At 39.4% G+C, this 20,288-nt stretch overlaps 3 protein-coding genes across 3 annotated transcripts in view; 2 read left to right on the top strand and 1 right to left on the bottom strand.

The window, feature by feature from the left end:
* Ephrin (ephrin) overlaps positions 1-12,395 on the top strand; it is a 71,019-nt gene extending 58,624 nt beyond the window's left edge. The window contains exon 5 of the mRNA XM_076368204.1: positions 513-12,395. Within this exon, the coding sequence (XP_076224319.1) occupies positions 513-673 (161 nt within the window). The 3' untranslated portion in view covers positions 674-12,395. The remainder of the gene's footprint in view (positions 1-512) is intronic.
* A 10-nt stretch (positions 12,396-12,405) lies between these two features.
* U3-55K (U3 small nuclear riboprotein factor 55K) lies at positions 12,406-14,695 on the bottom strand. The gene is made up of 8 exons (XM_031975671.2): positions 14,530-14,695; positions 14,310-14,422; positions 14,136-14,236; positions 13,835-14,062; positions 13,646-13,755; positions 13,368-13,564; positions 12,933-13,270; positions 12,406-12,865 (listed from the first exon to the last, which is right to left on the bottom strand). Exons 1-8 carry the CDS (start codon positions 14,578-14,580, stop codon positions 12,633-12,635), a joined length of 1,371 nt encoding a protein of 456 aa, XP_031831531.1. The 5' UTR covers positions 14,581-14,695; the 3' UTR covers positions 12,406-12,632.
* A 149-nt stretch (positions 14,696-14,844) lies between these two features.
* Strip (striatin interacting protein) lies at positions 14,845-20,284 on the top strand. The gene is made up of 11 exons (XM_031975617.2): positions 14,845-15,547; positions 15,625-15,741; positions 16,285-16,568; positions 16,644-17,133; positions 17,210-17,372; positions 17,440-17,594; positions 17,672-17,916; positions 17,997-18,224; positions 18,294-18,465; positions 18,537-18,741; positions 18,905-20,284. Exons 1-11 carry the CDS (start codon positions 15,545-15,547, stop codon positions 19,168-19,170), a joined length of 2,328 nt encoding a protein of 775 aa, XP_031831477.1. The 5' UTR covers positions 14,845-15,544; the 3' UTR covers positions 19,171-20,284.
* The last annotated feature ends 4 nt before the right edge of the window (positions 20,285-20,288 follow it).

Here is a 20,288-nt window from a genome sequence, read left to right as displayed (position 1 = left end):
GCCGATGGACGTTCCCCGAACGCAATATTCTCCGTAAAAAGTGGACGGGTTCCCGGGAGGCTGGCGGTTTTCGAGAAACTCGTGTCCCGCGGATTCGCTTGCGATGGCAACTTTCGGTTTCTTTGGCGAACGTATGGAGATACGCTTAATTCATCGGTGTTCGGATCAAGTATTAATGTGGTTGGTGGGTGGAACACTGAGAGTGAATGGTCGAAGAGCATCGAATTATTTGCGGTTGCTTAAAATATTAGAAAAAAAGGTCGGCTGATTCTTTCGTAAAATTTGTTCATTCATTAATAAGATTGTTTAAAATTTGTCAATCGTCAGATTACGAATCACTGTGCGAATTTTTTGAGAATGTGATTAGAAAAATGGAGTTACAGTAGAAAATGGTGGAATTTGGTAGTTTCGAATGTTTTGTAAATGCATAAAAATCCGCGCACTGTTAATCCTATTAGCGATCCAGTCGATAATTCGCAATGTACTAATCATTTCGATGTTTCTGCCAACAGAAGAATATTCAGACCACCCGAACGAAGTGGTGAAGAACGAAGAGTTGACCTATAACGGGGCGAGTTCCAGCCGCAACCAGGATCGGTACAGCCAGCTGATGGTAGTGCTGACCGGAAGCCTGGTGATCGGCGCGTATCTGCAACTGCAGCTGTTGCGGTGAAGCGACGGTGCCGCCGACGAGAACGTATACCCCATACGTCGAAACCCCTTTTTCTGTGATTATCCTACGTTTAATTAATTTCTTGAGGTACGCGCGTGAGCCCGCCCGCGGCCGCCCCTCGATCGTGGAAAAGTAAAACGCGCACGATTTATGGTCGGACTGCCTCGAGAGAGAGATAGATAGAGAGAGAGAGAGAAAGAGAGAGAGCGAGAGCGAGAGAGAGAGAGGGAGAGAGAGAGAGAGAGAGAGAGAGAGAGAGAGAGAGAGAGAGAGAGAGAGAGAGAGAGAGAGAGAGAGAGAGAGAGAGAGAGAGAGAGAGAGAGAAGAGCGAAAGGGAAAGAGAGAAAGAGAGAAGAGCGAAAGGGAGAGAGAGAAAGAGAGAGAGAAAGAAAAAGAGCGAAAGGGAGAGAGAGAAAGAGAGAGAGAAAGAAAAAGAGCGAAAGGGTGAGAGAGTGTGTGAAAGAGAGAGAGACAGAGGGGGAGAAAGAAAGGAAGAGAGAGAATGAAACAGAGCGAGACAACGGGAAGTATTCTTAAACGGGAAGAGGAAAAAAACAAAACTAAAAACAAAAAGGGAAAACGAGATACGGATTCTTCTAGGGAAAGTTAGATCGACGATGATCAAGACGAAGCGTACCGTCGAGAGAAGAGACACACGCACGACACACGAGCAGCAACGCCATATTAAAAAAAAAACTATCGGGTGAAAATAAAATAATAATAATGATTAATAATTAGTAATAATGATAATATTAATAACGAAGACGGAGGAGAGATGAACGAGAAACCGTAGATAGTAAGATTACAAAGACGAAAGAAAGACGAAACAAGGTGAAAAATGCTACTACTAGACATTATTATAGTATGCCCACTATTATCACTACTATAAATGGTAGTCGTATTGGTTGTCCTTCTTATCATTACGCTAATCCTAGATATTTATTCGAAATACGAGGGAACGTAAACGAAGCCCATGGAACAGCGTGCTAACTATCCCCCAGGCGAGTCACGCGAAGCTCTCGAGGTCGTTTGTCGGAGAGAACTGTTTGAACGTATCCCCGTTTCCGCGGGATCTTCGATCGATCGGTTGCGACTGGAACCCGGGACGAACGTTTGACGGATGAACGAATGTCCCTTTGTCACGGACCAATCGGACAGCGATCGAGATCGCGACGCTCCATCCTCATCGGAAAATCGTCGATCGAGACCGTTAATCGTTTCTAAATTATTCATTTCTAAAAATACTTTCGTGCGTGTATCGAAAAGAAGAATCATTCATTTAAGAAGAATGTCGACAAAATAATCGATTTTACCCGTTTCGTATAATATACAAAGTGAAGTAGTATTGGTCTGTATGCGAAATTTATTAAGAGTTATATCGAACAAAGACGGCCGAACAGTTTCTTCGATGAAACTGATTGCATCGTTATTCGGTTCTAGTTTTGTTCGTGAATAAAACATTATTTACTTTTCTATCGACATTCTATCCATTTAAGAATATTGTCATTACATTCATCTTCGCCGTTAATGAAAAGATTGCGCCCCAACGAATGGCTCATTCGATCGAATATTTTCCACCGGTAACAACAGCAACCGTTCACGCTCGTTCAAACGAAACCACGACTGACACAAATGCATCGATTTCTCTGCAGTCTTTCTTCACGTGTTGTTCCCAAATAAACAGAAAAAAAAACAGAAAAAAGACACGTCCGTCTGAACGTACGAGTTTCACGATGCACCGGGCATTGGAATCGAGAACTAACTATATTTCGGACGATCCAGTCGAACGTCTAGCTTCGGTTAGAGTCGTCGAATCGGCAATCGAGCCGGGACCGGTCGGCGGACGGAGGATCGTTCGAGACGTGCCACATGGGATCGCCGGCGGGATAATTAGCACGTGTGTAAATAAATTCCTAATGAATATGTACAAGTGGCTCCTGTGTCCCCTCGCCCGGGACAAGGGGATTTAAGAGAGTGCCGTATACTAGGTAAAAATCTTATATATGACACGCGAAGAAAAAAAAAAGAGAGTGCGCGGAGTGCGTGAGAAAACGTGCGTTTGCGTTTCCGGCGGGACGCGTGGTTTACACGGGGCCTCGCTCCAACGGATTGCCAGTGTCACAAGAGACTGTAAAACGCGCGACGGGCTTTTGTTGCCGTCCGGCCGCGCGATTCGCGGGATCCGTGTTCCTCGCGTTCACGGATGAGCGAGCGCAGCTTCGTTGGCGTCGAAAGAGATTTCTTGCTTCGACCGACCGACCGACCGACGAAGAGCGAGAGTGGCGAATTTGCATGAAAGAGAGAGAGACTGATTCGCGGAGCGAGAAATGAAATTTTTTGTATCATAGTTGTACCATACCGAACTCTATCTTATAGATCTGTATTATATTTATTCTCCGCTATCATTACGCTACGAATAATCCACATTCGATATTCTATATTTACTAGTAAAAAGAAAGGAAAATATCAAATTTCACTAGCGAATAAATTCTGCGTATTCGGCGGGGTTCCAAGACGACGATTGACGCGAGAACTGGGAACATAGGGAAATCGGGGAACGACGAGGACCGTCCGTCAACCGTCGGACCGATCGTCGTTCGTTTTCTTCTTCTTCGGGTATTCCTCGCGGCGAGAACGCTCGAACCGTTGAAACGGGGCTCGAAACGGTCCAGACCGATCGGCTGTGTGATCGTTCCATTTGTATCGCCTTCTTTTCTCGCACTCTATTTATTTGTATGCCGAAACGCGTTCATTCCCGCGCGGCTCGCGTTTATTTGTAAAACAAATATAGTACGGGATCACGTGTACAGGTGTATCCGCACATGACACGGTTCCACGAAGTTCTCTTCTGAAAAGAAGCTGGAAGCTAGTACAAAAGATACAATTAAGTTCGAACAGATATCGAAATCCATCGTTTTCATTTCGTAAACGTATAAATTCACTGCTGAGTATCTTTAAACGAAATTCTCTTTTGTCGTATCATTTCCTAGCTCAGCTCATTGTTTTTCAAAAAGTATCTTACCTTTCGAAAATAATAACCGTCACATTTTCACCGAGTTCCCCGTTGAATTTCGTACCGATTTTAGTGAAAATGTTGCATTGACGGTTTCCCTAGTTCTTTTTAGCTCAAATTGAAACCGTGTTGCGTTAGGGTCCCTGTGCGCTTACACGGCGTTCACACGGCCGCCCCAAGCGGATCCGCAAGCATAACCGTCAGCAGCGACTTCTTCGCGAGCGTTAAAACTCCGTTCACGCTGCGGACGCAGCCGATTTTTCGTACACGCCTTGTTGACGCGTCTCGGCGACCGAGCGCGATCAAACGATCCGCATCTCTGCCGAACACAGTACTGCCATAGTTACAATATATACATATATAAATATATATATACACTATATACGTTGAGAGTATGTATCTGGGATGAAATCGCGCGCAACGACGCAAACGTCGGTAATCGAACGACGCGCGGCGCCGGACACGGTGTCCCGGGGTGCCACCCGGTACAACCATGCACTCTCTTGCTTTGCGAGCCTGATTTGATTCACGATTGATCTCGACGATCGAGGAATAACGTTTGAACGCGACGCAATTACACAGTAAACGCAACGGACCGTGATCGTCGCCAGGAAACCACCTTGGCCGGAGATTCACGGTGACCAGTGTGAACGGAGCTTAAAACGCGGCACGGTCATTTTCCGCGCGCGAGGATCGTTCGACGATACGAGGAGAAAAAGAAGAACGGCGAGGAAAACTGCGTTGTCTCGCGTCGGCCATGGACAGAGGGAGAGAGAGAGAGGGAGAGAGAGAGAGAGAGAGAGAGAGAGAGAGAGAGAGAGAGAGAGAGAGAGAGAGAGAGTGTGTGTGTGTGTGTGTGTGTGTGTGTGTGTGTGTGTGTGTGTGTGTGTGTGTGTGTGAGAGAGAGAGAGAGAGAGAGAGAGAGAGAGAGAGAGAGAGAGAGAGAGAGAGAGAGAGAGAGAGAGACATATTGAACCGAATAACGACGACTAAGGGAAAGTTAACGAATTATTGTAAATACGAGTAATGCGGTGAAAGATAGGTGTATCGTGTTGAGGCAGAGCGATAAGAAGAATGCGTGTGACAGTGTGCGTGCGCGCGTGTGAGGAGGAGAGAGAGAGAGACAGAGAGAGAGAGAGACAGAGAGAGAGAGAGGGAGAGAAAGAAAATAACAGCAACCCCCAATTCCGAATCGTAGTTAATAAAATAATGAAATGTATCCTGAAGGCTGCTCGATTGACCGACTCGTTTTTCATCGTTCATCGATGGTTCATCATGGTCCTTGATTCACTGACGCGACAAACCAGTGTGCGAAACAAAAAAGATAAATGGTCAACGACGCGACGATCAGCCTGGAATGTTGAGAGGAAAATCGTCGGTAATTTGAACGCGTGTATAATGTTATCCAATACAGTATTGTAAGCCTAAGTATTACATGCCTCCGATCCACGTCTGTTTGTATGTCTGTCCGTTCGCCTGTCTGTTTAACGATTTGTACTTTTACGCCCCATGTGTTAATCGCAATAGCAATCCGTTAATCGTAACGAGCGATCGATTCAGCAGTGAGCGTTGGCGCGAGGGGGAGAGGGGAGAAACACTCGACGATATTCATTTTCTCGTTCGTTCCTTTCCTTCCTCCTTTCTCTCATTTCGCGTTTCGCGCCGAGAAGTCCCCTCCTGTTTTTTTATTTCATTTGTCTTATTTGCATTTTTCATTTAGCCTCTCTAGTCGTAGAACCGTTCACCGACAGCTGCTGACCAACCCGCAAATCGAAAAGCCCAAAGACAATCACCTGCACACACAGTGTAAAACGGCGTTCCGCGGAACGTCCCAGTCGTAGATCAGTTTTGCCCGTAGGGACACGACCCCGTCGTATAGTTATCGCTCGTCGTTGTATCCTCACCGTAGGAGCGTTTTCACGCGATGTACAAAATGTTTCTCTGTAACGTAACAACTTCGCTTTGCGGGTCTATCAGGGTTTCGTTTGATTTCCCCCCTCCCCGCCGCCTATCGGGGCGGGCGCGCGACAAGCGTGTTGCACACAGTCTACGGAAATCGCGCATATTGTATACGTATGTAGGTATGTGTGTGTGCGCACGATCGACGAAAAGCGCCGCGAAACGATTTGCGGAACGGGAATCGTTGGATTGTAATCGCGCCGGGAGCGCCGTCCCGCCGCGACCGGGACACATCGATCGCCTCGATAGCGAATTTAATCAGAGCCAGCGGAAAGACGCCCGTAAACGGTTTTACATTTAAATGCAATAGCAATGCAGCAAAGTTTACATAGATCCATGTTCGAATGGGTACTCATTTCTACGGACGATAGGTGAAATACAGTAATAACAATAATATAGACTCGAACTATCGATAGAAAATAGACAAGGTCACTCACTGCAACTCATTTTTTTTATTTTCTTTCCTTCTTCCGTTCTCTTGTTTCTTATTGTGTGCGTGTGCGTGCGCGTGTGTATGTGTTCGCGCGCGAGCGTCTTCTTTTTCTTTCTTGGTCACCTTTTCCGTTCGGTTTCTTTGATTTCTTTTTCTTTCGATCCGTTTTGCAAAGCACTCCGATCTACTTACCAAGCCGACCGGTGTTCACCGCAACCGATCCCATCCAGCCACACCCCCGAGAACCAACTAACCCCATTCGTCACACACGACACCACCGACCACCACGTGAAACGCTGCTCCTCGGAAAAATATTTTTTTATCCCCCGCGAACCAGGTACAAGAAGCGTCGTCTGAAGTATTTAAATCGTTGGTAGAAAGTAATTGTGTAGATATTTGATATAATTAGAGAGTTAAAGGCACCGACACCATCGTCGACAGGAATAATTTTAACGTCTAATGGAACAGTTAATTAGGTCGCGCGTTAAGATTTAGCTCTTCGCGCAGCATTAATCGTGTAAGTACATACACAGGCATATATGAACGCACGTTGTGAGAAAGAGAGAGAGAGAGAAAGTCGAAGATAGAGTGAGAGAAAGGGAGAGAGTGAGAGAAACAGACAGATGCAAAGAGGAACGTAGCGAGCAACATGCGTTTCCGGGCAGATCCGCAAGGAACAGAACGAGGAACAGGTTTCACGTTTCATTCCAAAGACATCCCCGTGTTTTCCCCGACCGCCGATTTCTATCGTTCGTTTTTCGCTATTTCATTGTGTTATCCTCTCGTGTGCGTGTTCAGGAACAATGTCGAAGGAGATTAGAGGTCTTCGAGGAAGATACGGCGCGTACTCTCTCGTTGCGTACGCGAAGAACTTGTTCCTCTCTTCTCAAGATAGAGTTTAAAAGGGGGATGAAACGATGTAAAATGTAACACGAGTACACAGAGATACAAAGAAGTTGAGAGAGAAAGAGAGGGGGAAGGAAGAGAGAAAGGGAGAGAGTGAGTGTGTATGTGAGAGAGAGAGAGAGAGAGAGAGAGAGAGAGAGAGAGAGAGAGAGAGAGAGGAGAGAGAGAGAGAGAGAGTAAAAGGGAAAGAGGTTCAATTATATCCCCGCGAAATGAAGAATCAGGCCGCGGATTATCGAGCGTAAGGGGGAAGGGATCGAGATGATTTCGTAGGTACGTCGTTGTAAATATAAAAAGAAGAAGATGCTGAAGATGAAGATGAAGATGAAGATGAAGATGAAGATGAAGAAGCTGGAGAAGAAGAAGAAAAAAAGAGAAAACAGATTACGATCAATAACGATAACACGATGAAATTTATATTAAATGCTATAGCAAGTAACGAGGATAGGTTTCTAATAACGATTTATTATAAAAGTGAATGTACGTTGATGTCTAAGATTTTTAACAAGATGGAAGAACACGAAGTGGTTATTATTAAAGTATGATTATTACTCATAACCGAGAACACAAGTACTAATTAAACGAGAACGTTTGAATACAGAACCACACTTTTTAGCCAGGTCATGAATTCTCTCACAGTTGCATATATTAATTTTGTAACAGGTACATTACATGACACATACGGTCCTAAGTCACAGAGAGCATACGGGGCGCCGCGTTAACGTCCAGCCACGACTTTCCAACGTTTGCTTCCGCGCGTTTAGTTTCGAGACTTTTGAAAATCTATTATCCGATCGATTAATTTATGAATATCGATTAGTTCATTCGCAGATCCGACGAAACGATTTACCTGAACTCGTATCCTGATCCACTTATCCGACCATTCGATACGTTCGATCGTTATATTTGGTTCTAGATCACTAAATTAATTATGAAGATGATCGAAAGTTAAGGACGAAAGATACACGATGAATTCGAAGGAAACCGACGGAACAACGGGAAACGGTAGCGCGGTCCACGTGTGACGTACGTGAGACAGGATCCCTTTATAGATTGCGTGTGCTCACCAAGTATGCACGTTCAGTACAGTACAGTCGTTCATTACAAAGCATTACAATACAATACAAAGTAGCGTAGAGTTTCATAATGGTAGTCCACTTGTAGCGAAATAGTATTTAAACAGTCCAAGCAGACAAAGAAACCGGAAAAAAGACACATAATCGACAAGAAAAGAAAAAAAGAAATTGCAGCTAAACGTTAACACTGAGTAAACGTTGATCGATAGAAAAAGGCAAAAAAAAGCGAAAACTGGGGAAAACAGGAAAAACAAGAAATGAATCGATCTTCATGAAGTACATGGAAGACCACGCATACACAGATGTTACACGGACACACACGCACTCACTCAGGCATCATTGGCACCGAACATCGTGACACGGGGCAGAGCGGAATCGTGCACTCAGCTGGGGGCGGGAAGGGGGAAGGGCATCGCTGAGGAATCAACGATGCCACGAAACGAAAGAGAGACAGAAAGGGAAACGCGTAATACGCGTCATACACACACGGACGTACCTACACGTACTTGCACACTCGCACACGATACACACGAGATCACGCGAAGGACAAATTTTGATAGCCAAGCGAGGGAGACGACGCGAACGCGCGTGTGCTCGCATACGAAAAGAGGAAAGTATGGAAAGGGTCGACGGCGCCCGAACGAGTGCCCGTCAGCGTCGCCAGATTTATATATGTATATTGTATTATGCATGTCGATATACAGTCGCATATATCGATGGAAAACGAAAGTAAACGAAAAATAAATGAAAGAGAAACGAGAAGAAGTAAGTCGGTAAGGAGAAAACGAGAGAAAATAAAAAAGAGAATTACGATGTAAAAGTGCCGGACAGGGTGACCGGGCGTCCCCCCTTTATACACACACATACGCGTACATGCACACTACACACACGGAGATACATTTGCAACACACGTACAAGAAGGAAGTACGTCGACGGACGTCGACGCCGTTTCGTTTTGAAAGTACCTTGCGCGAGTCGTCTCGAATTGTTTAGTACAAAATGGAAATGCTCTCGGTGGACAAGATACGTGCGATCCACGTTCCACGCGATTCAGACCAGGGTATAGAGCACCAGTCCGCGGATTCGATGAGAAACCAGGTTTCCTTTTTTGCATTTAACGTCATCAGCGACGGGGGCCACCATCGTGTGAGCTGCGACCCGAACGATCCATGGAATGTAGCCGTTGTGGTTTTGGATGCAAAGGAATCGCAGCTCTTCCCGTTTCCAACAACGACAGGCGTGTTAACAGTGTTCCTGAACGAAAAAGAAATTTCCGATGTAAACAGGAAAGAAGAGAAGCGCAGCTTTTGAACGATTACCGCCTGAACTCGGGGGACACCGCACGGCGCTCGCTGTGGACCGTTCGGTTTCGCCGGGAAATACGTATATTTTTTTGTATGGAATGGGTACGCGACGATGATTTCGAAAACCACCTGGCCGGGAACACGTTCTGTCATCATACTTTGTTGCGCTGATTTCGCCGGATAGACTTTATATCGATGTTAGGTGTGCATCTTCGAGCGTCACTACGTTTTAAAGGATTGTAAGGCGCGCGCGCGTGGCGCGAGAGGTACTCGGGTGTATTGGGTCGCGTGTCGTTTCGGTGTTGGGGGTAAATTCGGGGGTATTCTGCTTCGAAGGGTACCGTTCGCCGCGATGTACGCGGTATCCTATTCTAACGCACAGAAATAAACAAAGGTTCCTGTTCGTGTGAGGTCCTCTCGCGTCGCGCGACACTTCGAACGAAACGAAGACGAGAACTGCCATTTTCCAATTATCATACATCATCATCATCGACGCCCACGGAAGATCGAGAAATCATTGAACAACCGTGAATTTATTCGTTGTCCTACCTTGCGAATGCGAAGAGGGAAGTGTGAGGAGGTGTAGAGGTTGCGGAGGTTAAAAGAGGAATGCGAGAGTTCGCGGCGAAAGCGGATGTCCGGTTCGATCGCGTTCATCAATTTCGCGAGTCTTTCGGTACCGATCATACAAATCGCTCCAATTCGTTCCATCGAAACCGAAATGTCGTCTCCCATGGACGAACGCGCTACATTCACGAGCAGTACTATCTTGCAAAGCACATAATATCCACGGTTCATCAAGCATCCTTAAGAGGTGGGTCAATTATTTCGGAAAGTATTTACAACGTTGTTTCGAATGTTCATAGGACACGGTCGATAACGAATTTCTTCTGCATTCCGTACATCCGTTTCGAATATTTTACACCGAACGAACTGGAAACGGAACTATCGAATTACGTGAGATTAAGAATTCAATAAGCATTTCGCTTTTGAATCTAATTGGAAGTGTCAAGGCATTGGTGTACACCGTAGATCGCGGAAATTCAAAATTCACTTTGATCGGCATAGTTTCATCCCATTGCACGCTCAATGATCTATGCATGATCTACGTGTTAAACGCAATTCGATTGTTCAGCTCTGGGACGTCCATCATTGGTCAACCGTTTCGATTGATTTACACTTAAACATGACATATCAACGACACTTTTTATATTCCGGACGCATCGGATGATTCTTTATGTAATCTGAGAAAGCGATATGAAGTGGTGACTGTAAGAATGTCGAGTCTATGGGATATCGTGTGCTTTATGGGATCGAATGTACATAGCGTATACATAATAGGAAAAATTGCGGCGGCGTGTAGTGTATGAAATCTCACGATTCGCGAATGTCGGGAAGGAAGATGATTATGTTTCGAGACGCGCCACCCCAACGTCGGGCACGCGGCCATGCCACTTGTTTCAGTCGATTCGAACCGATTAATTAAGCCTCGATTTCATTCGCCTAAGGTTTCTAGCCGTGTATGCTTCACAGACAACGAATCTCTCGACTCGCCAAATGACTCGCGACCGACAATAGTTTATGCGACCCTTCGACACGATTATTTCTGTGCAGAAATTTGTATTGTTACGTAAGACAGAACTTAACGGAGAAACGATCGAGCACTCTCAAGCAACTATCCAAAGTGTCCTGAAACGAATTTCTCATTACGAAAATTGTTTATATTTGAACGACCGAAGTATTGTATAGCGCTAAGTTCAATCCTAAAACAATCGATGTTGTGAAAACTTTCGAATCGTATCTTTCTGTGAAAAGACTATGATGAAAACTGAGTTCCTCTGTGCGGTGTTAAACGAAGAATATAAGAAATCTCGAGAATAGTAGCTTTTATTTTCCTTTATGGGTTTAAGAAAGCCGAACTCGACTAAACACGGTTGTTAAGAAGAGAATATTTGTAAACGTGTTATATAAGTTTTGTCTTACACGAGTATTGTGCTTCAACTGCGGAAAAGAGATGCATCGGCGCTTCTGATTTGAAAAGTGCAACGACGAGCGGATATATTTTGAACAGTTAGAATTAAGTTCCGATGGTTAGCGTCAATTTCAGTGCCATTTCCGTGCCATCGCTTTCCTTCGTAAGCACTCAGGACGGATCGTGGACTCGCTTTCCACCCGCTAAATGACAAAAAATGAAAAGAAATATTTGTTATCGAGTGCTAACCTCGAAAATGATTTAATTAATAAATTCGACTGATTTGCGAAAGAATTGGATAGATTCAGTGGTGCGGAAAAGAGAGAATGAGGGTAGCATGAACGAAAGCGATGCCCAATTTGAAGCGTGTGAATCATAACGACCGCGACGTTTAAGATGGTCGAAAACGAGACGGAAGAAGGAAGACATTTTAGGACAAGAGGTATCGATGTAACGTGTAGAGAGTCCTTAGTGAAAGTAAAAGTAACGGGGAAGACACTGAGCGGGCGTAAGGCGATGTTGTTTGACTTATCTGCGGAATGGCACATTCGCGGTCCTAAGATCTAAGCATAAAAGAAAATAATATGAAGATAATGGAGAATTAAAAACGGAGCACATGAAATGATGGGAGAAAGGCGTATTTAAAAGGCCTACGTACTGTCGCACTCGTTTGAAAACTTATTGCAAGAATGCACACGAAGTAGCGTACACTCACTGTACCGTTTGTTGACGCGAATAACCACGCGAATTAAAAGTCGATTTGATTTATATGTACACGGTGAGCCCGAGGTTCGCACGAGGACACGCGCGTTTATGCAGGAACAAGCGAGAGCAATCTGTCGATTGACAACCATGTCCCTTTGCTTGACCGCCGGTAGCAGTCAGTGACCGATCCGCTTCTTTTTCGTAAACGCTAATGTCCTCTGCGGCGATAATTGTTATTATACGAACGAATTCAAGACGGCATGGTATACAAGACTAAGAACAAGACCTAAAATGGGGACATAATATTTTATAACTCAACTTTTGTACAGAATAAATAAATACTTGTACTGTGGACCAATATTTGTTTTATTTCATTAGTATCCCTGAGAATAGAAACCGAACTCGATGACAATGAAAGGACCGTAGAAGATGGGCAAATAAAACTACATTGCAACTGACAAGAAAGAAGTAAGGTGGCCTCTTATACGTAAACAGTACCCCTATATTATACGTATCAAAAATTATATATACTCTGTACAACAATTTAACGTCCAGATACATTTGAATTCTTTACATTTTTTGTTATATAAATTATTTATTTTTCGTTTGAACTAACGGTATTATGACAATACTATTTTTCGCTTCTGGAATACGCCACCATCTTCCGAGTCTGTGTTCTTGACCAACGGCAGCAACAAGCTCGGTTCCGTCCGGAGTAAAACATAATGCGTTTATGAAACCTGTTAATTGAACTTCAAATAGTAGATTCAACGACCTGAAGGAATCGCCACACTGCCATAATTTAATGGTACCATTTCGAGAACCTGTAATATTATAGACGTAAAAAATATTCAACATCTAAATTTCAATGTACCCAAATATATTCAGTACCTGATGCAACTAAATCTGTATTAAGCAATGCACCTATACTCGAAATCCACATTGGCTGATTATTCATTTCATCTCTTCCATGTGCATCTGGTACAGAACACAAAGGTTTCTTCTTTAAAGAACCCCAAACAGATAATTGTCCATCGTCTCCACAACTAAAGAAATTCTCTTCGTTTATAAGCTTTACACTATCTATGCTGCCACCATGTCCGTTAAATATGAGTTGCGATTCCTCCACGATTTTCCAAATTCTAATTGATCCGTCAAAACCCCCACTCGTAATTGCTCGTTCCCGTGCTAGTGCATCAATCGATGTGATACCACTTTGATGGCCAAATCTATTAAAGAAATGAAGTAATAGATTTTCTTTAAATCACAAATAATGAAATTTACCTCGAGTCATATGTATATTTAAAAAGAAATACACACACTTACAAAGATTCTACGTATGCCATATCGTCCAGATTCCACACCTTTACACACCTATCTTCAGAAGCAGAATATAAAGCATGAGTATCTTTACGAAACACTAAACCAGTCACGCTACCTTTGTGACCCTGTAAATTCTTTATGTGACTCAAGGTATTTGCACAAAATACCTTAATATCTTTGCAACCAGTATCTCCTACTACCTTTAAATGAAAAAATTACCATTTAAATGTGTTCATATATTTAATTATATTCTATTAGAAAATTTCTTTATATGGCCTTACCAAAAATTTGTTATCAGTGCTAACAGCTATACATTGAACACACTTTATTCCATCTTCAGTCTTTCTTTTTCCCTTAATAGATTTTAATTTAGTTCTTTCTTTTAAAGACCCTAATGAATAACACAAAGTAAAGTAGAACTGTACAAAAAAATGTTATACATAATAATAAATTAACTATAAATAATATACATTTGACTAAATTGCCATCCTTTGAGCCAGAGTATAAGAACTTCCCATTACTAGAAAGGCATATACAGGTAATAGAAGTTCTGTGTTCTTTACACTTCAAAACAATTGGTTCATTGTGACTAACATAATTTGATGCTATAGTTTTTCGTAACCGTCCCTTCTCTTCTAGATATTCTTCGTGCAATCTTTTTGTTACTGCTCCTTGTTCAAATTCTGCTCTATCCCTCTCTATATATATGTATGGAAGAAGATAGAATTTAATAAAATATTATGTTTCTAGAATATATCTATAACAGATTACCTTCTTCTTCAATTTGCGAAAGATATTTCTTTGCCAATCGTATACGTTTTTCCTGTGCAGTTTCTTCTTCCTCTTCACTTTCATATTCTTTACTGTGATCTCTGGAAATGGCAACAGTAAAATCATATATGAATAATTAATCTTTTCAATACAACACTATTGAAGTATGAATACCTCTGATTTTCTTCTGCAAGTTCTTCATCTGTACTGGCAATGCTTTCATTATCATCGTGTACAGATTTCTTTAAACTCTTCTTTCCTTTACTCTTCCCAGCATGACCATTAAACTAAAAATTTAGTACAAATATTTTGTTATAAATTACGTGGAGTAAATATACTTCGTTAGGTACATGAACAAAAATATAAAAGCATACAAAAGAAATATAAAGTGTACCTTTCTCTTATTACCTCCGGTGCTTTGATTATTTCGAATAAAAAATGACATGATATATTAAAAATACTCCTTAAACTGATTAACCTATCTCACAGTAACCACATGGCATGTATTTCATATACATAGGAGCTACCAACTGTACATTTTATAAAATTCCTATTAACCGCAAGTGTATCTAGTACAAAATAGTCTGCATCAAAATGCTTGTGGTACGACAAGAATGTCAACTAGGTATTGAGAGGGCAACTTTTCGTGAGGGGAGTGTCACTAGAGTATTACGGGCCACATTTAGACATCCTTGACCTAGCCTTCCATTCAGATAAAGTCCGCTAGTCTAACAGGGTATTTTTGACGGAGTTGGTATCTCGGAACTGTAGACAGAAAATTATATTGCACGTTCCGTCTATACAGATCTTAGATCTGTGATGTTTTATATATTATTGAGTATCACGGCATAAGAGGGAGTTATAATTTCGTTTGGTACTGCTCTCGAATTCTTGCAGTGTGGTGTTATATTTTCATCGTTGGTTTGTGATACTTTTCAATATTATTGAACACTATAAAGATATACCGATATTTTCTGACAGAAGAACATCGATAACAAGAATTAATCAATCAATAAAATTGATTTTAATGTTTGAATGCGATCATAAAATATTGATTCGTATATTAAGTCAGGCATGCAGTGTGTAATATATCTTTAATCATTGTTAGAAAATGTTATGTGACGTTAGCCATGGACATAAATCGAAATGGGAAGCATGATCTTCCCCAAGTACATAATTGTGTACTCTTGTGTTATCAGTAGTGATGTGAATAGATGTTTTGTGAATTGAACAAGACAACCTGGCAGAAGTAAGAAACGATAATTGTGAAGACCGAATCGTCCCTAACCTTTTCTAGCAGAAGTACCTCTTACTGTTCAATTCTTGGATTTTTACAATCTGTTCGTTAAAGAATACAATTTGTTGATAACGTCTCACATACACTTCTTATTAAATTTAATATTCACAAAATGGTGTGTAATTTATTTGTACTTTTGACGTTTTCTCCATGAAGAAGGCTAACATTGAATGAACATATTTTCATGCTTAGGAAACACCTGCAACTACGGATTTGGATTTTGTTTACGATGATGCAGATACTCATGCTAATGAAATTGCTGAGTTATATAGTTATACGGAACAATATGAATTACATGTTAATCTTACTGTGAGTATGTAAAGCAAGTAACAGAAATCCTTGAATAACATAATATTGGAATTTTTCTACATAAAAATTATATAATAGATTGTAGTTTAATGAGAAATCTATTATAATGTCAATTTCTCTTCTGCGACTAATAACACTAATAAATGTGCACGTAATTAGTTATACTTATTCATTAGTTGACATATAACACCCATGTCAAAGAACTAAATGTTTTTTTCTGGAAATGAAACAAAAATAAGAGTATAAGTAAAAAAGTATTTTAGTGTGTGTGTATGTTTTATAGAATATAATTTTTTACATGATATGAAGATTTCATTTTATTATTATTCTATTGTTTTCACTACTCAAGACAGTTAATTGTATTAAAACAGGAATTAGAAAGGAACTAGAGAAAAAAGTATATTAACTTTGTATTTCATTTTATTTTTATTTTGTTAGACTTTAAATAGTAGCATGAAGATCTGCTATCTATGTGTCCACTATGATATATTTAAATTATATAAATTATGACAAAACTAATAAAACAGACATATTCATATATAGGCTTTTGAAGAACAAATGGAGTTTTATAAATTACGACCATTATGGCAAAACTTAACAGAAGTAGAACAAAAGTCAGTGATCTGTAAATTATTGGATCAGTTAGAGGTTTCCAACAAGCAGTTAAGAATGCAAGCTGCAAGGTGTATTTTATATTTAGCTCAAGGGTGTTGGGCTGAAGTACAGTCTGATAAAGAGCAACAAGACAGGACTCGAACAAATGTAATGTTATTATACGAAGCTGGAGTTTTTTCAGCATTTGTTGAACTTCTTAATATTGAAATCGAGTAAGTATATACACATGTGTAAGCAACTTTTAAATTTTGTACAGTATTTTCATGCGTGTACTTTTTATGTTCCAGAAACAGTACAACAGTTACCTCGGCAATGAGGAAAATAACTGTTAGTCTTGATGACTCTATTGATTTAAGAGTAATCTTATCTGTTTTATACATTATAACTGAAGTAATGAGAGAAGAAATGAAAAATTTAGATAATAGTATTTATAAGGATCATGTTGAAGCTTTTAAAGAAGATCTAATAAATCCATATGGCGAAGAATTGCTTATTGTTAAGCTTCTTGGTATGGTGACATGCTTTTGCAGTGGATCTGCACCACATTTTGCTATGAAAAAAGTACTTCTACTTTTGTGGAAGTTAATTTTAGTGTCTCTTGGTGGTATTGATACACTGAGACGACTGAAAAAACAATATCGTGAGGAAGCTGGACTTGATACACAACAAGAAGATACTATAGAAGTTGCTAAGACAATGAGGCCCAGCTCACCTCCAATTAATGCTGGAGACTTAATTGAAACACAAAATCAGAAGATAAATAGTAAATACCGGCGAGTATGTACTGTTACATATTTAATCATGCATAAAAATTGTATGAACACTAAAATTATAATCATATAACTTATTTTAGCAATGTTTAATAAAACAAAGATCATTAGATGAACCATTATCAGGTGTGGTATTCGAACTTACAGAAATGAGAAATGCAGGTTGGAATGAACCTTGTTACCTTGAAGACCAAAATAATCAACCAGAAGTAAGGCCTAGTACTCCACCGCTTACTAAGGGGAAAGGTAATATCTATATCTTATATATTTTTATATGTAGAATAATTGATTATATAATAACTTATTTCTTTAGGTTTACCATGGACACCAAAAGTCAGACAACAGGACGTTGACACTTTTCTGGAAGTATCCAGACTAAAGTTTGTTGGTTATAAATTACAAGGAGATAGAGAAAGTTTGGCTGGTTTGCCACAACCAATACATGAAGGTGTTAATACACTAAAACGAGTAAGTGTAGTAATCACAAACGTTATATTTAAGATTTAAAGGTTACATAAATATAACATTAACTACTATTTTTTTAGCATATGTATACGTCTTTAGCTGAACTTCAAATACAAAAAGAAGAGGAAATTGCCAGGAACCCAATGAGTACACCAGAGCCTCCAATTCGTCAAACACCAACAGAAATATTATATCAAGCTATATTACCAAATCTTCCACAATATATGATCGCGTTATTAAAAATTTTACTCGCTGCTGCACCCATCAGTAAAGCTAAGACAGATAGTACAAATATCATGGCCGATGTTTTACCAGAACAAATGCCGTAAGAATGAAAATTTCAAACAGTCAGTAACAAATTTTTGTTATTACATTTTAATTCTTTTTTTACATTACCTGTTTCAGTATGACGGTCGTACAATCAATGACACTTGGTATCGATGTAAACAGGCATAAGGAAATCATTGTTAAAGCAGTTTCTGCAATTCTGTTACTCTTGTTAAAGCATTTCAAACTGAGTCATATATACCAGTTTGAATTTATGTCGCAACATTTAGTATTTGCTAACTGCATACCACTCGTCTTAAAATTTTTGAACCAGAATATTGTAGCTTATATTGAAGCTAAGAACGTGTATGTATTCGTCTATGATTATCGCTTTGCAGAATTTATCTAAATTACATTTATGAAACTTTTTTACAGTATTCCAATTTTGGATTTTCCTATGTGCGTTATTGGTGACCAACCAGAATTAACTATACAAAGCCTTGAAATTGGAGATAGCCAAACGTATTCTTGGCGCAATGTTTTTTCCAGCATTAATTTATTGCGTATTCTTAACAAACTGACAAAATGGAAGCATAGTAGAATTATGGTAAAAATTATATTTATTTAAAATATTTATTTTATCTTTAAATAGATCTCACCTTCAACCATTCTTAACAGATGCTGGTCGTTTTTAAATCCGCACCTATATTGAAGCGTACGTTAAAAGTTAGACATGCAATGATGCAATTATATGTATTAAAATTATTAAAAATGCAGACCAAATACTTAGGACGGCAATGGCGGAAAAACAATATGAAAACAATCAGTGTAATTTACGCAAAAGTTAGACATCGTTTAAACGATGATTGGGCTTACGGCAATGGTAAGATACAAAATGATTAAACCTATATTTATGCGTGTTAACTACAGAAGTATATCATTATATAACGATTTTCGACATTGTAAATATTACTATAATAAGTTGAAGGTGTTATGTTTCTTGCCCCGTATAAACATTGTAAACATATTCTTACGTCGTATTTTAGATTTAGAAGCACGACCATGGGATTTTCAAGGAGAAGAATGCGAGTTACGCAGATGCGTCGATCAATTTAACAATCGACGATACTCTAATGCTCCTAAAAACAAAGACATGGAACCTGTTGACACATCCGTTATATCAGTGCTTGGAGCAAACGTTGAATTGAGCGAAGAGTTTAAGCAACATTATGAATTATGGTTACAGAAAGAAGTATTTGAGAAAAGTATTAACTGGGACCAGTTATTGGATCCTGAATCATGTGAACTTTAAATTTTTAATGAGTGTAATATATTGAAATGATATTTTCACTGACAAACAGACCTGCATCAAATTTTGACGTTTTTATAAATTATGCACTATTGTGAAGTGTTTAAAAAAATGAAGCGAAAAAAAGAACGTTGCTAAATCGATACTTCGAAAACTGAATTTGTATTTGGTTTGTATATATTTGAACTGTGAATGGTACTAATCAAGCAGACGTTCAATGAAAATACTAGTGAATATGAAAATGAAACGACTGTTTAGAAAATAATCTGTATTCATTGTTTTTTTACAGTTTTTGTGTGTATTTAATTTGTGCAATGGTTATTGCTGATAGCAATATTTTACGATTACATACTTATAAATAAATATATAATCGTCTCTTACGTATTTACGATATACTAGGATAAATTTATTCGAAAATATATATGTATATCATTCATATTATTCACGTTTTATGATTTAAGTTTCTGTAAATTAATTTTTAATGATGTAACAGGTATTCCGTAATTTGCATACCAACTCAACTTTCTTGTATTTTGTATAATTTTTATATGTACTCAATTTTTCCATTGTTATAAGGATAATATATATGATTATAACCTTTACAATATTTACAAAAAAATACAAAAAGAAATTTTAACATATATTTTAATTCAATTGGAATCATATTTAAAAGAAATATTTGCTAACTTCGTACTTTAAACATTTTCTTGGTTCATTATTAAATGTGGCAATTATATGTGTCTGACCTGTGTCTTTGTATTTAGCTAGTCTCTTAGTATGCAAGGAAGAAAGAGATTGAGGGAGAGAGCTGAATAATAGAAACAGTCTTATAGAAATTTATAAAATTTCAAACGTGCAGAAAGCAGGAATGGCTTATGCATTTTTGTTATCATTTTTTACTTTATTTGATAATGAATCGTGTAAAATATAAAATATGAAACTAATAGACTGAATAATTCAACTTTCTCTTACTTATTTATTATAATGTATAATTAAACTGTTTCAACGCGATGTATTAATTACGTATAATTTATGATACTTCGGCTACTGTACATAATATTTCATGTGATTGGCGTTATATTTAAATGGTCAAAATTAAATAAAATTATGATCTACACACA

The sequence above is a fragment of the Nomia melanderi genome, chromosome 6 (genome assembly GCF_051020985.1).
Source record: "Nomia melanderi isolate GNS246 chromosome 6, iyNomMela1, whole genome shotgun sequence".
Classification (NCBI taxonomy): domain Eukaryota; kingdom Metazoa; phylum Arthropoda; class Insecta; order Hymenoptera; family Halictidae; genus Nomia; species Nomia melanderi.
This window is presented reverse-complemented; position numbering and strand designations above follow the sequence as displayed.

Excerpts from the sequence above, each read along its gene's own strand:
- Strip (XM_031975617.2), top strand. Across the intron at positions 18,466-18,536 it reads GGAAGCATAGTAGAATTATG|ATGCTGGTCGTTTTTAAATC; the intron begins GTAAAAATTATA and ends CATTCTTAACAG. Across the intron at positions 18,742-18,904 it reads TGATTGGGCTTACGGCAATG|ATTTAGAAGCACGACCATGG; the intron begins GTAAGATACAAA and ends GTCGTATTTTAG.
- U3-55K (XM_031975671.2), bottom strand. The coding sequence starts at position 14,580 with ATGTCATTTTTTATTCGAAATAATCAAAGCACCGGAGGTAATAAGAGA. Across the intron at positions 13,756-13,834 it reads GGATGGCAATTTAGTCAAAT|GGTCTTTAAAAGAAAGAACT; the intron begins GTATATTATTTA and ends GTTATTCATTAG. Across the intron at positions 13,565-13,645 it reads GCACTGATAACAAATTTTTG|GTAGTAGGAGATACTGGTTG; the intron begins GTAAGGCCATAT and ends TTTCATTTAAAG.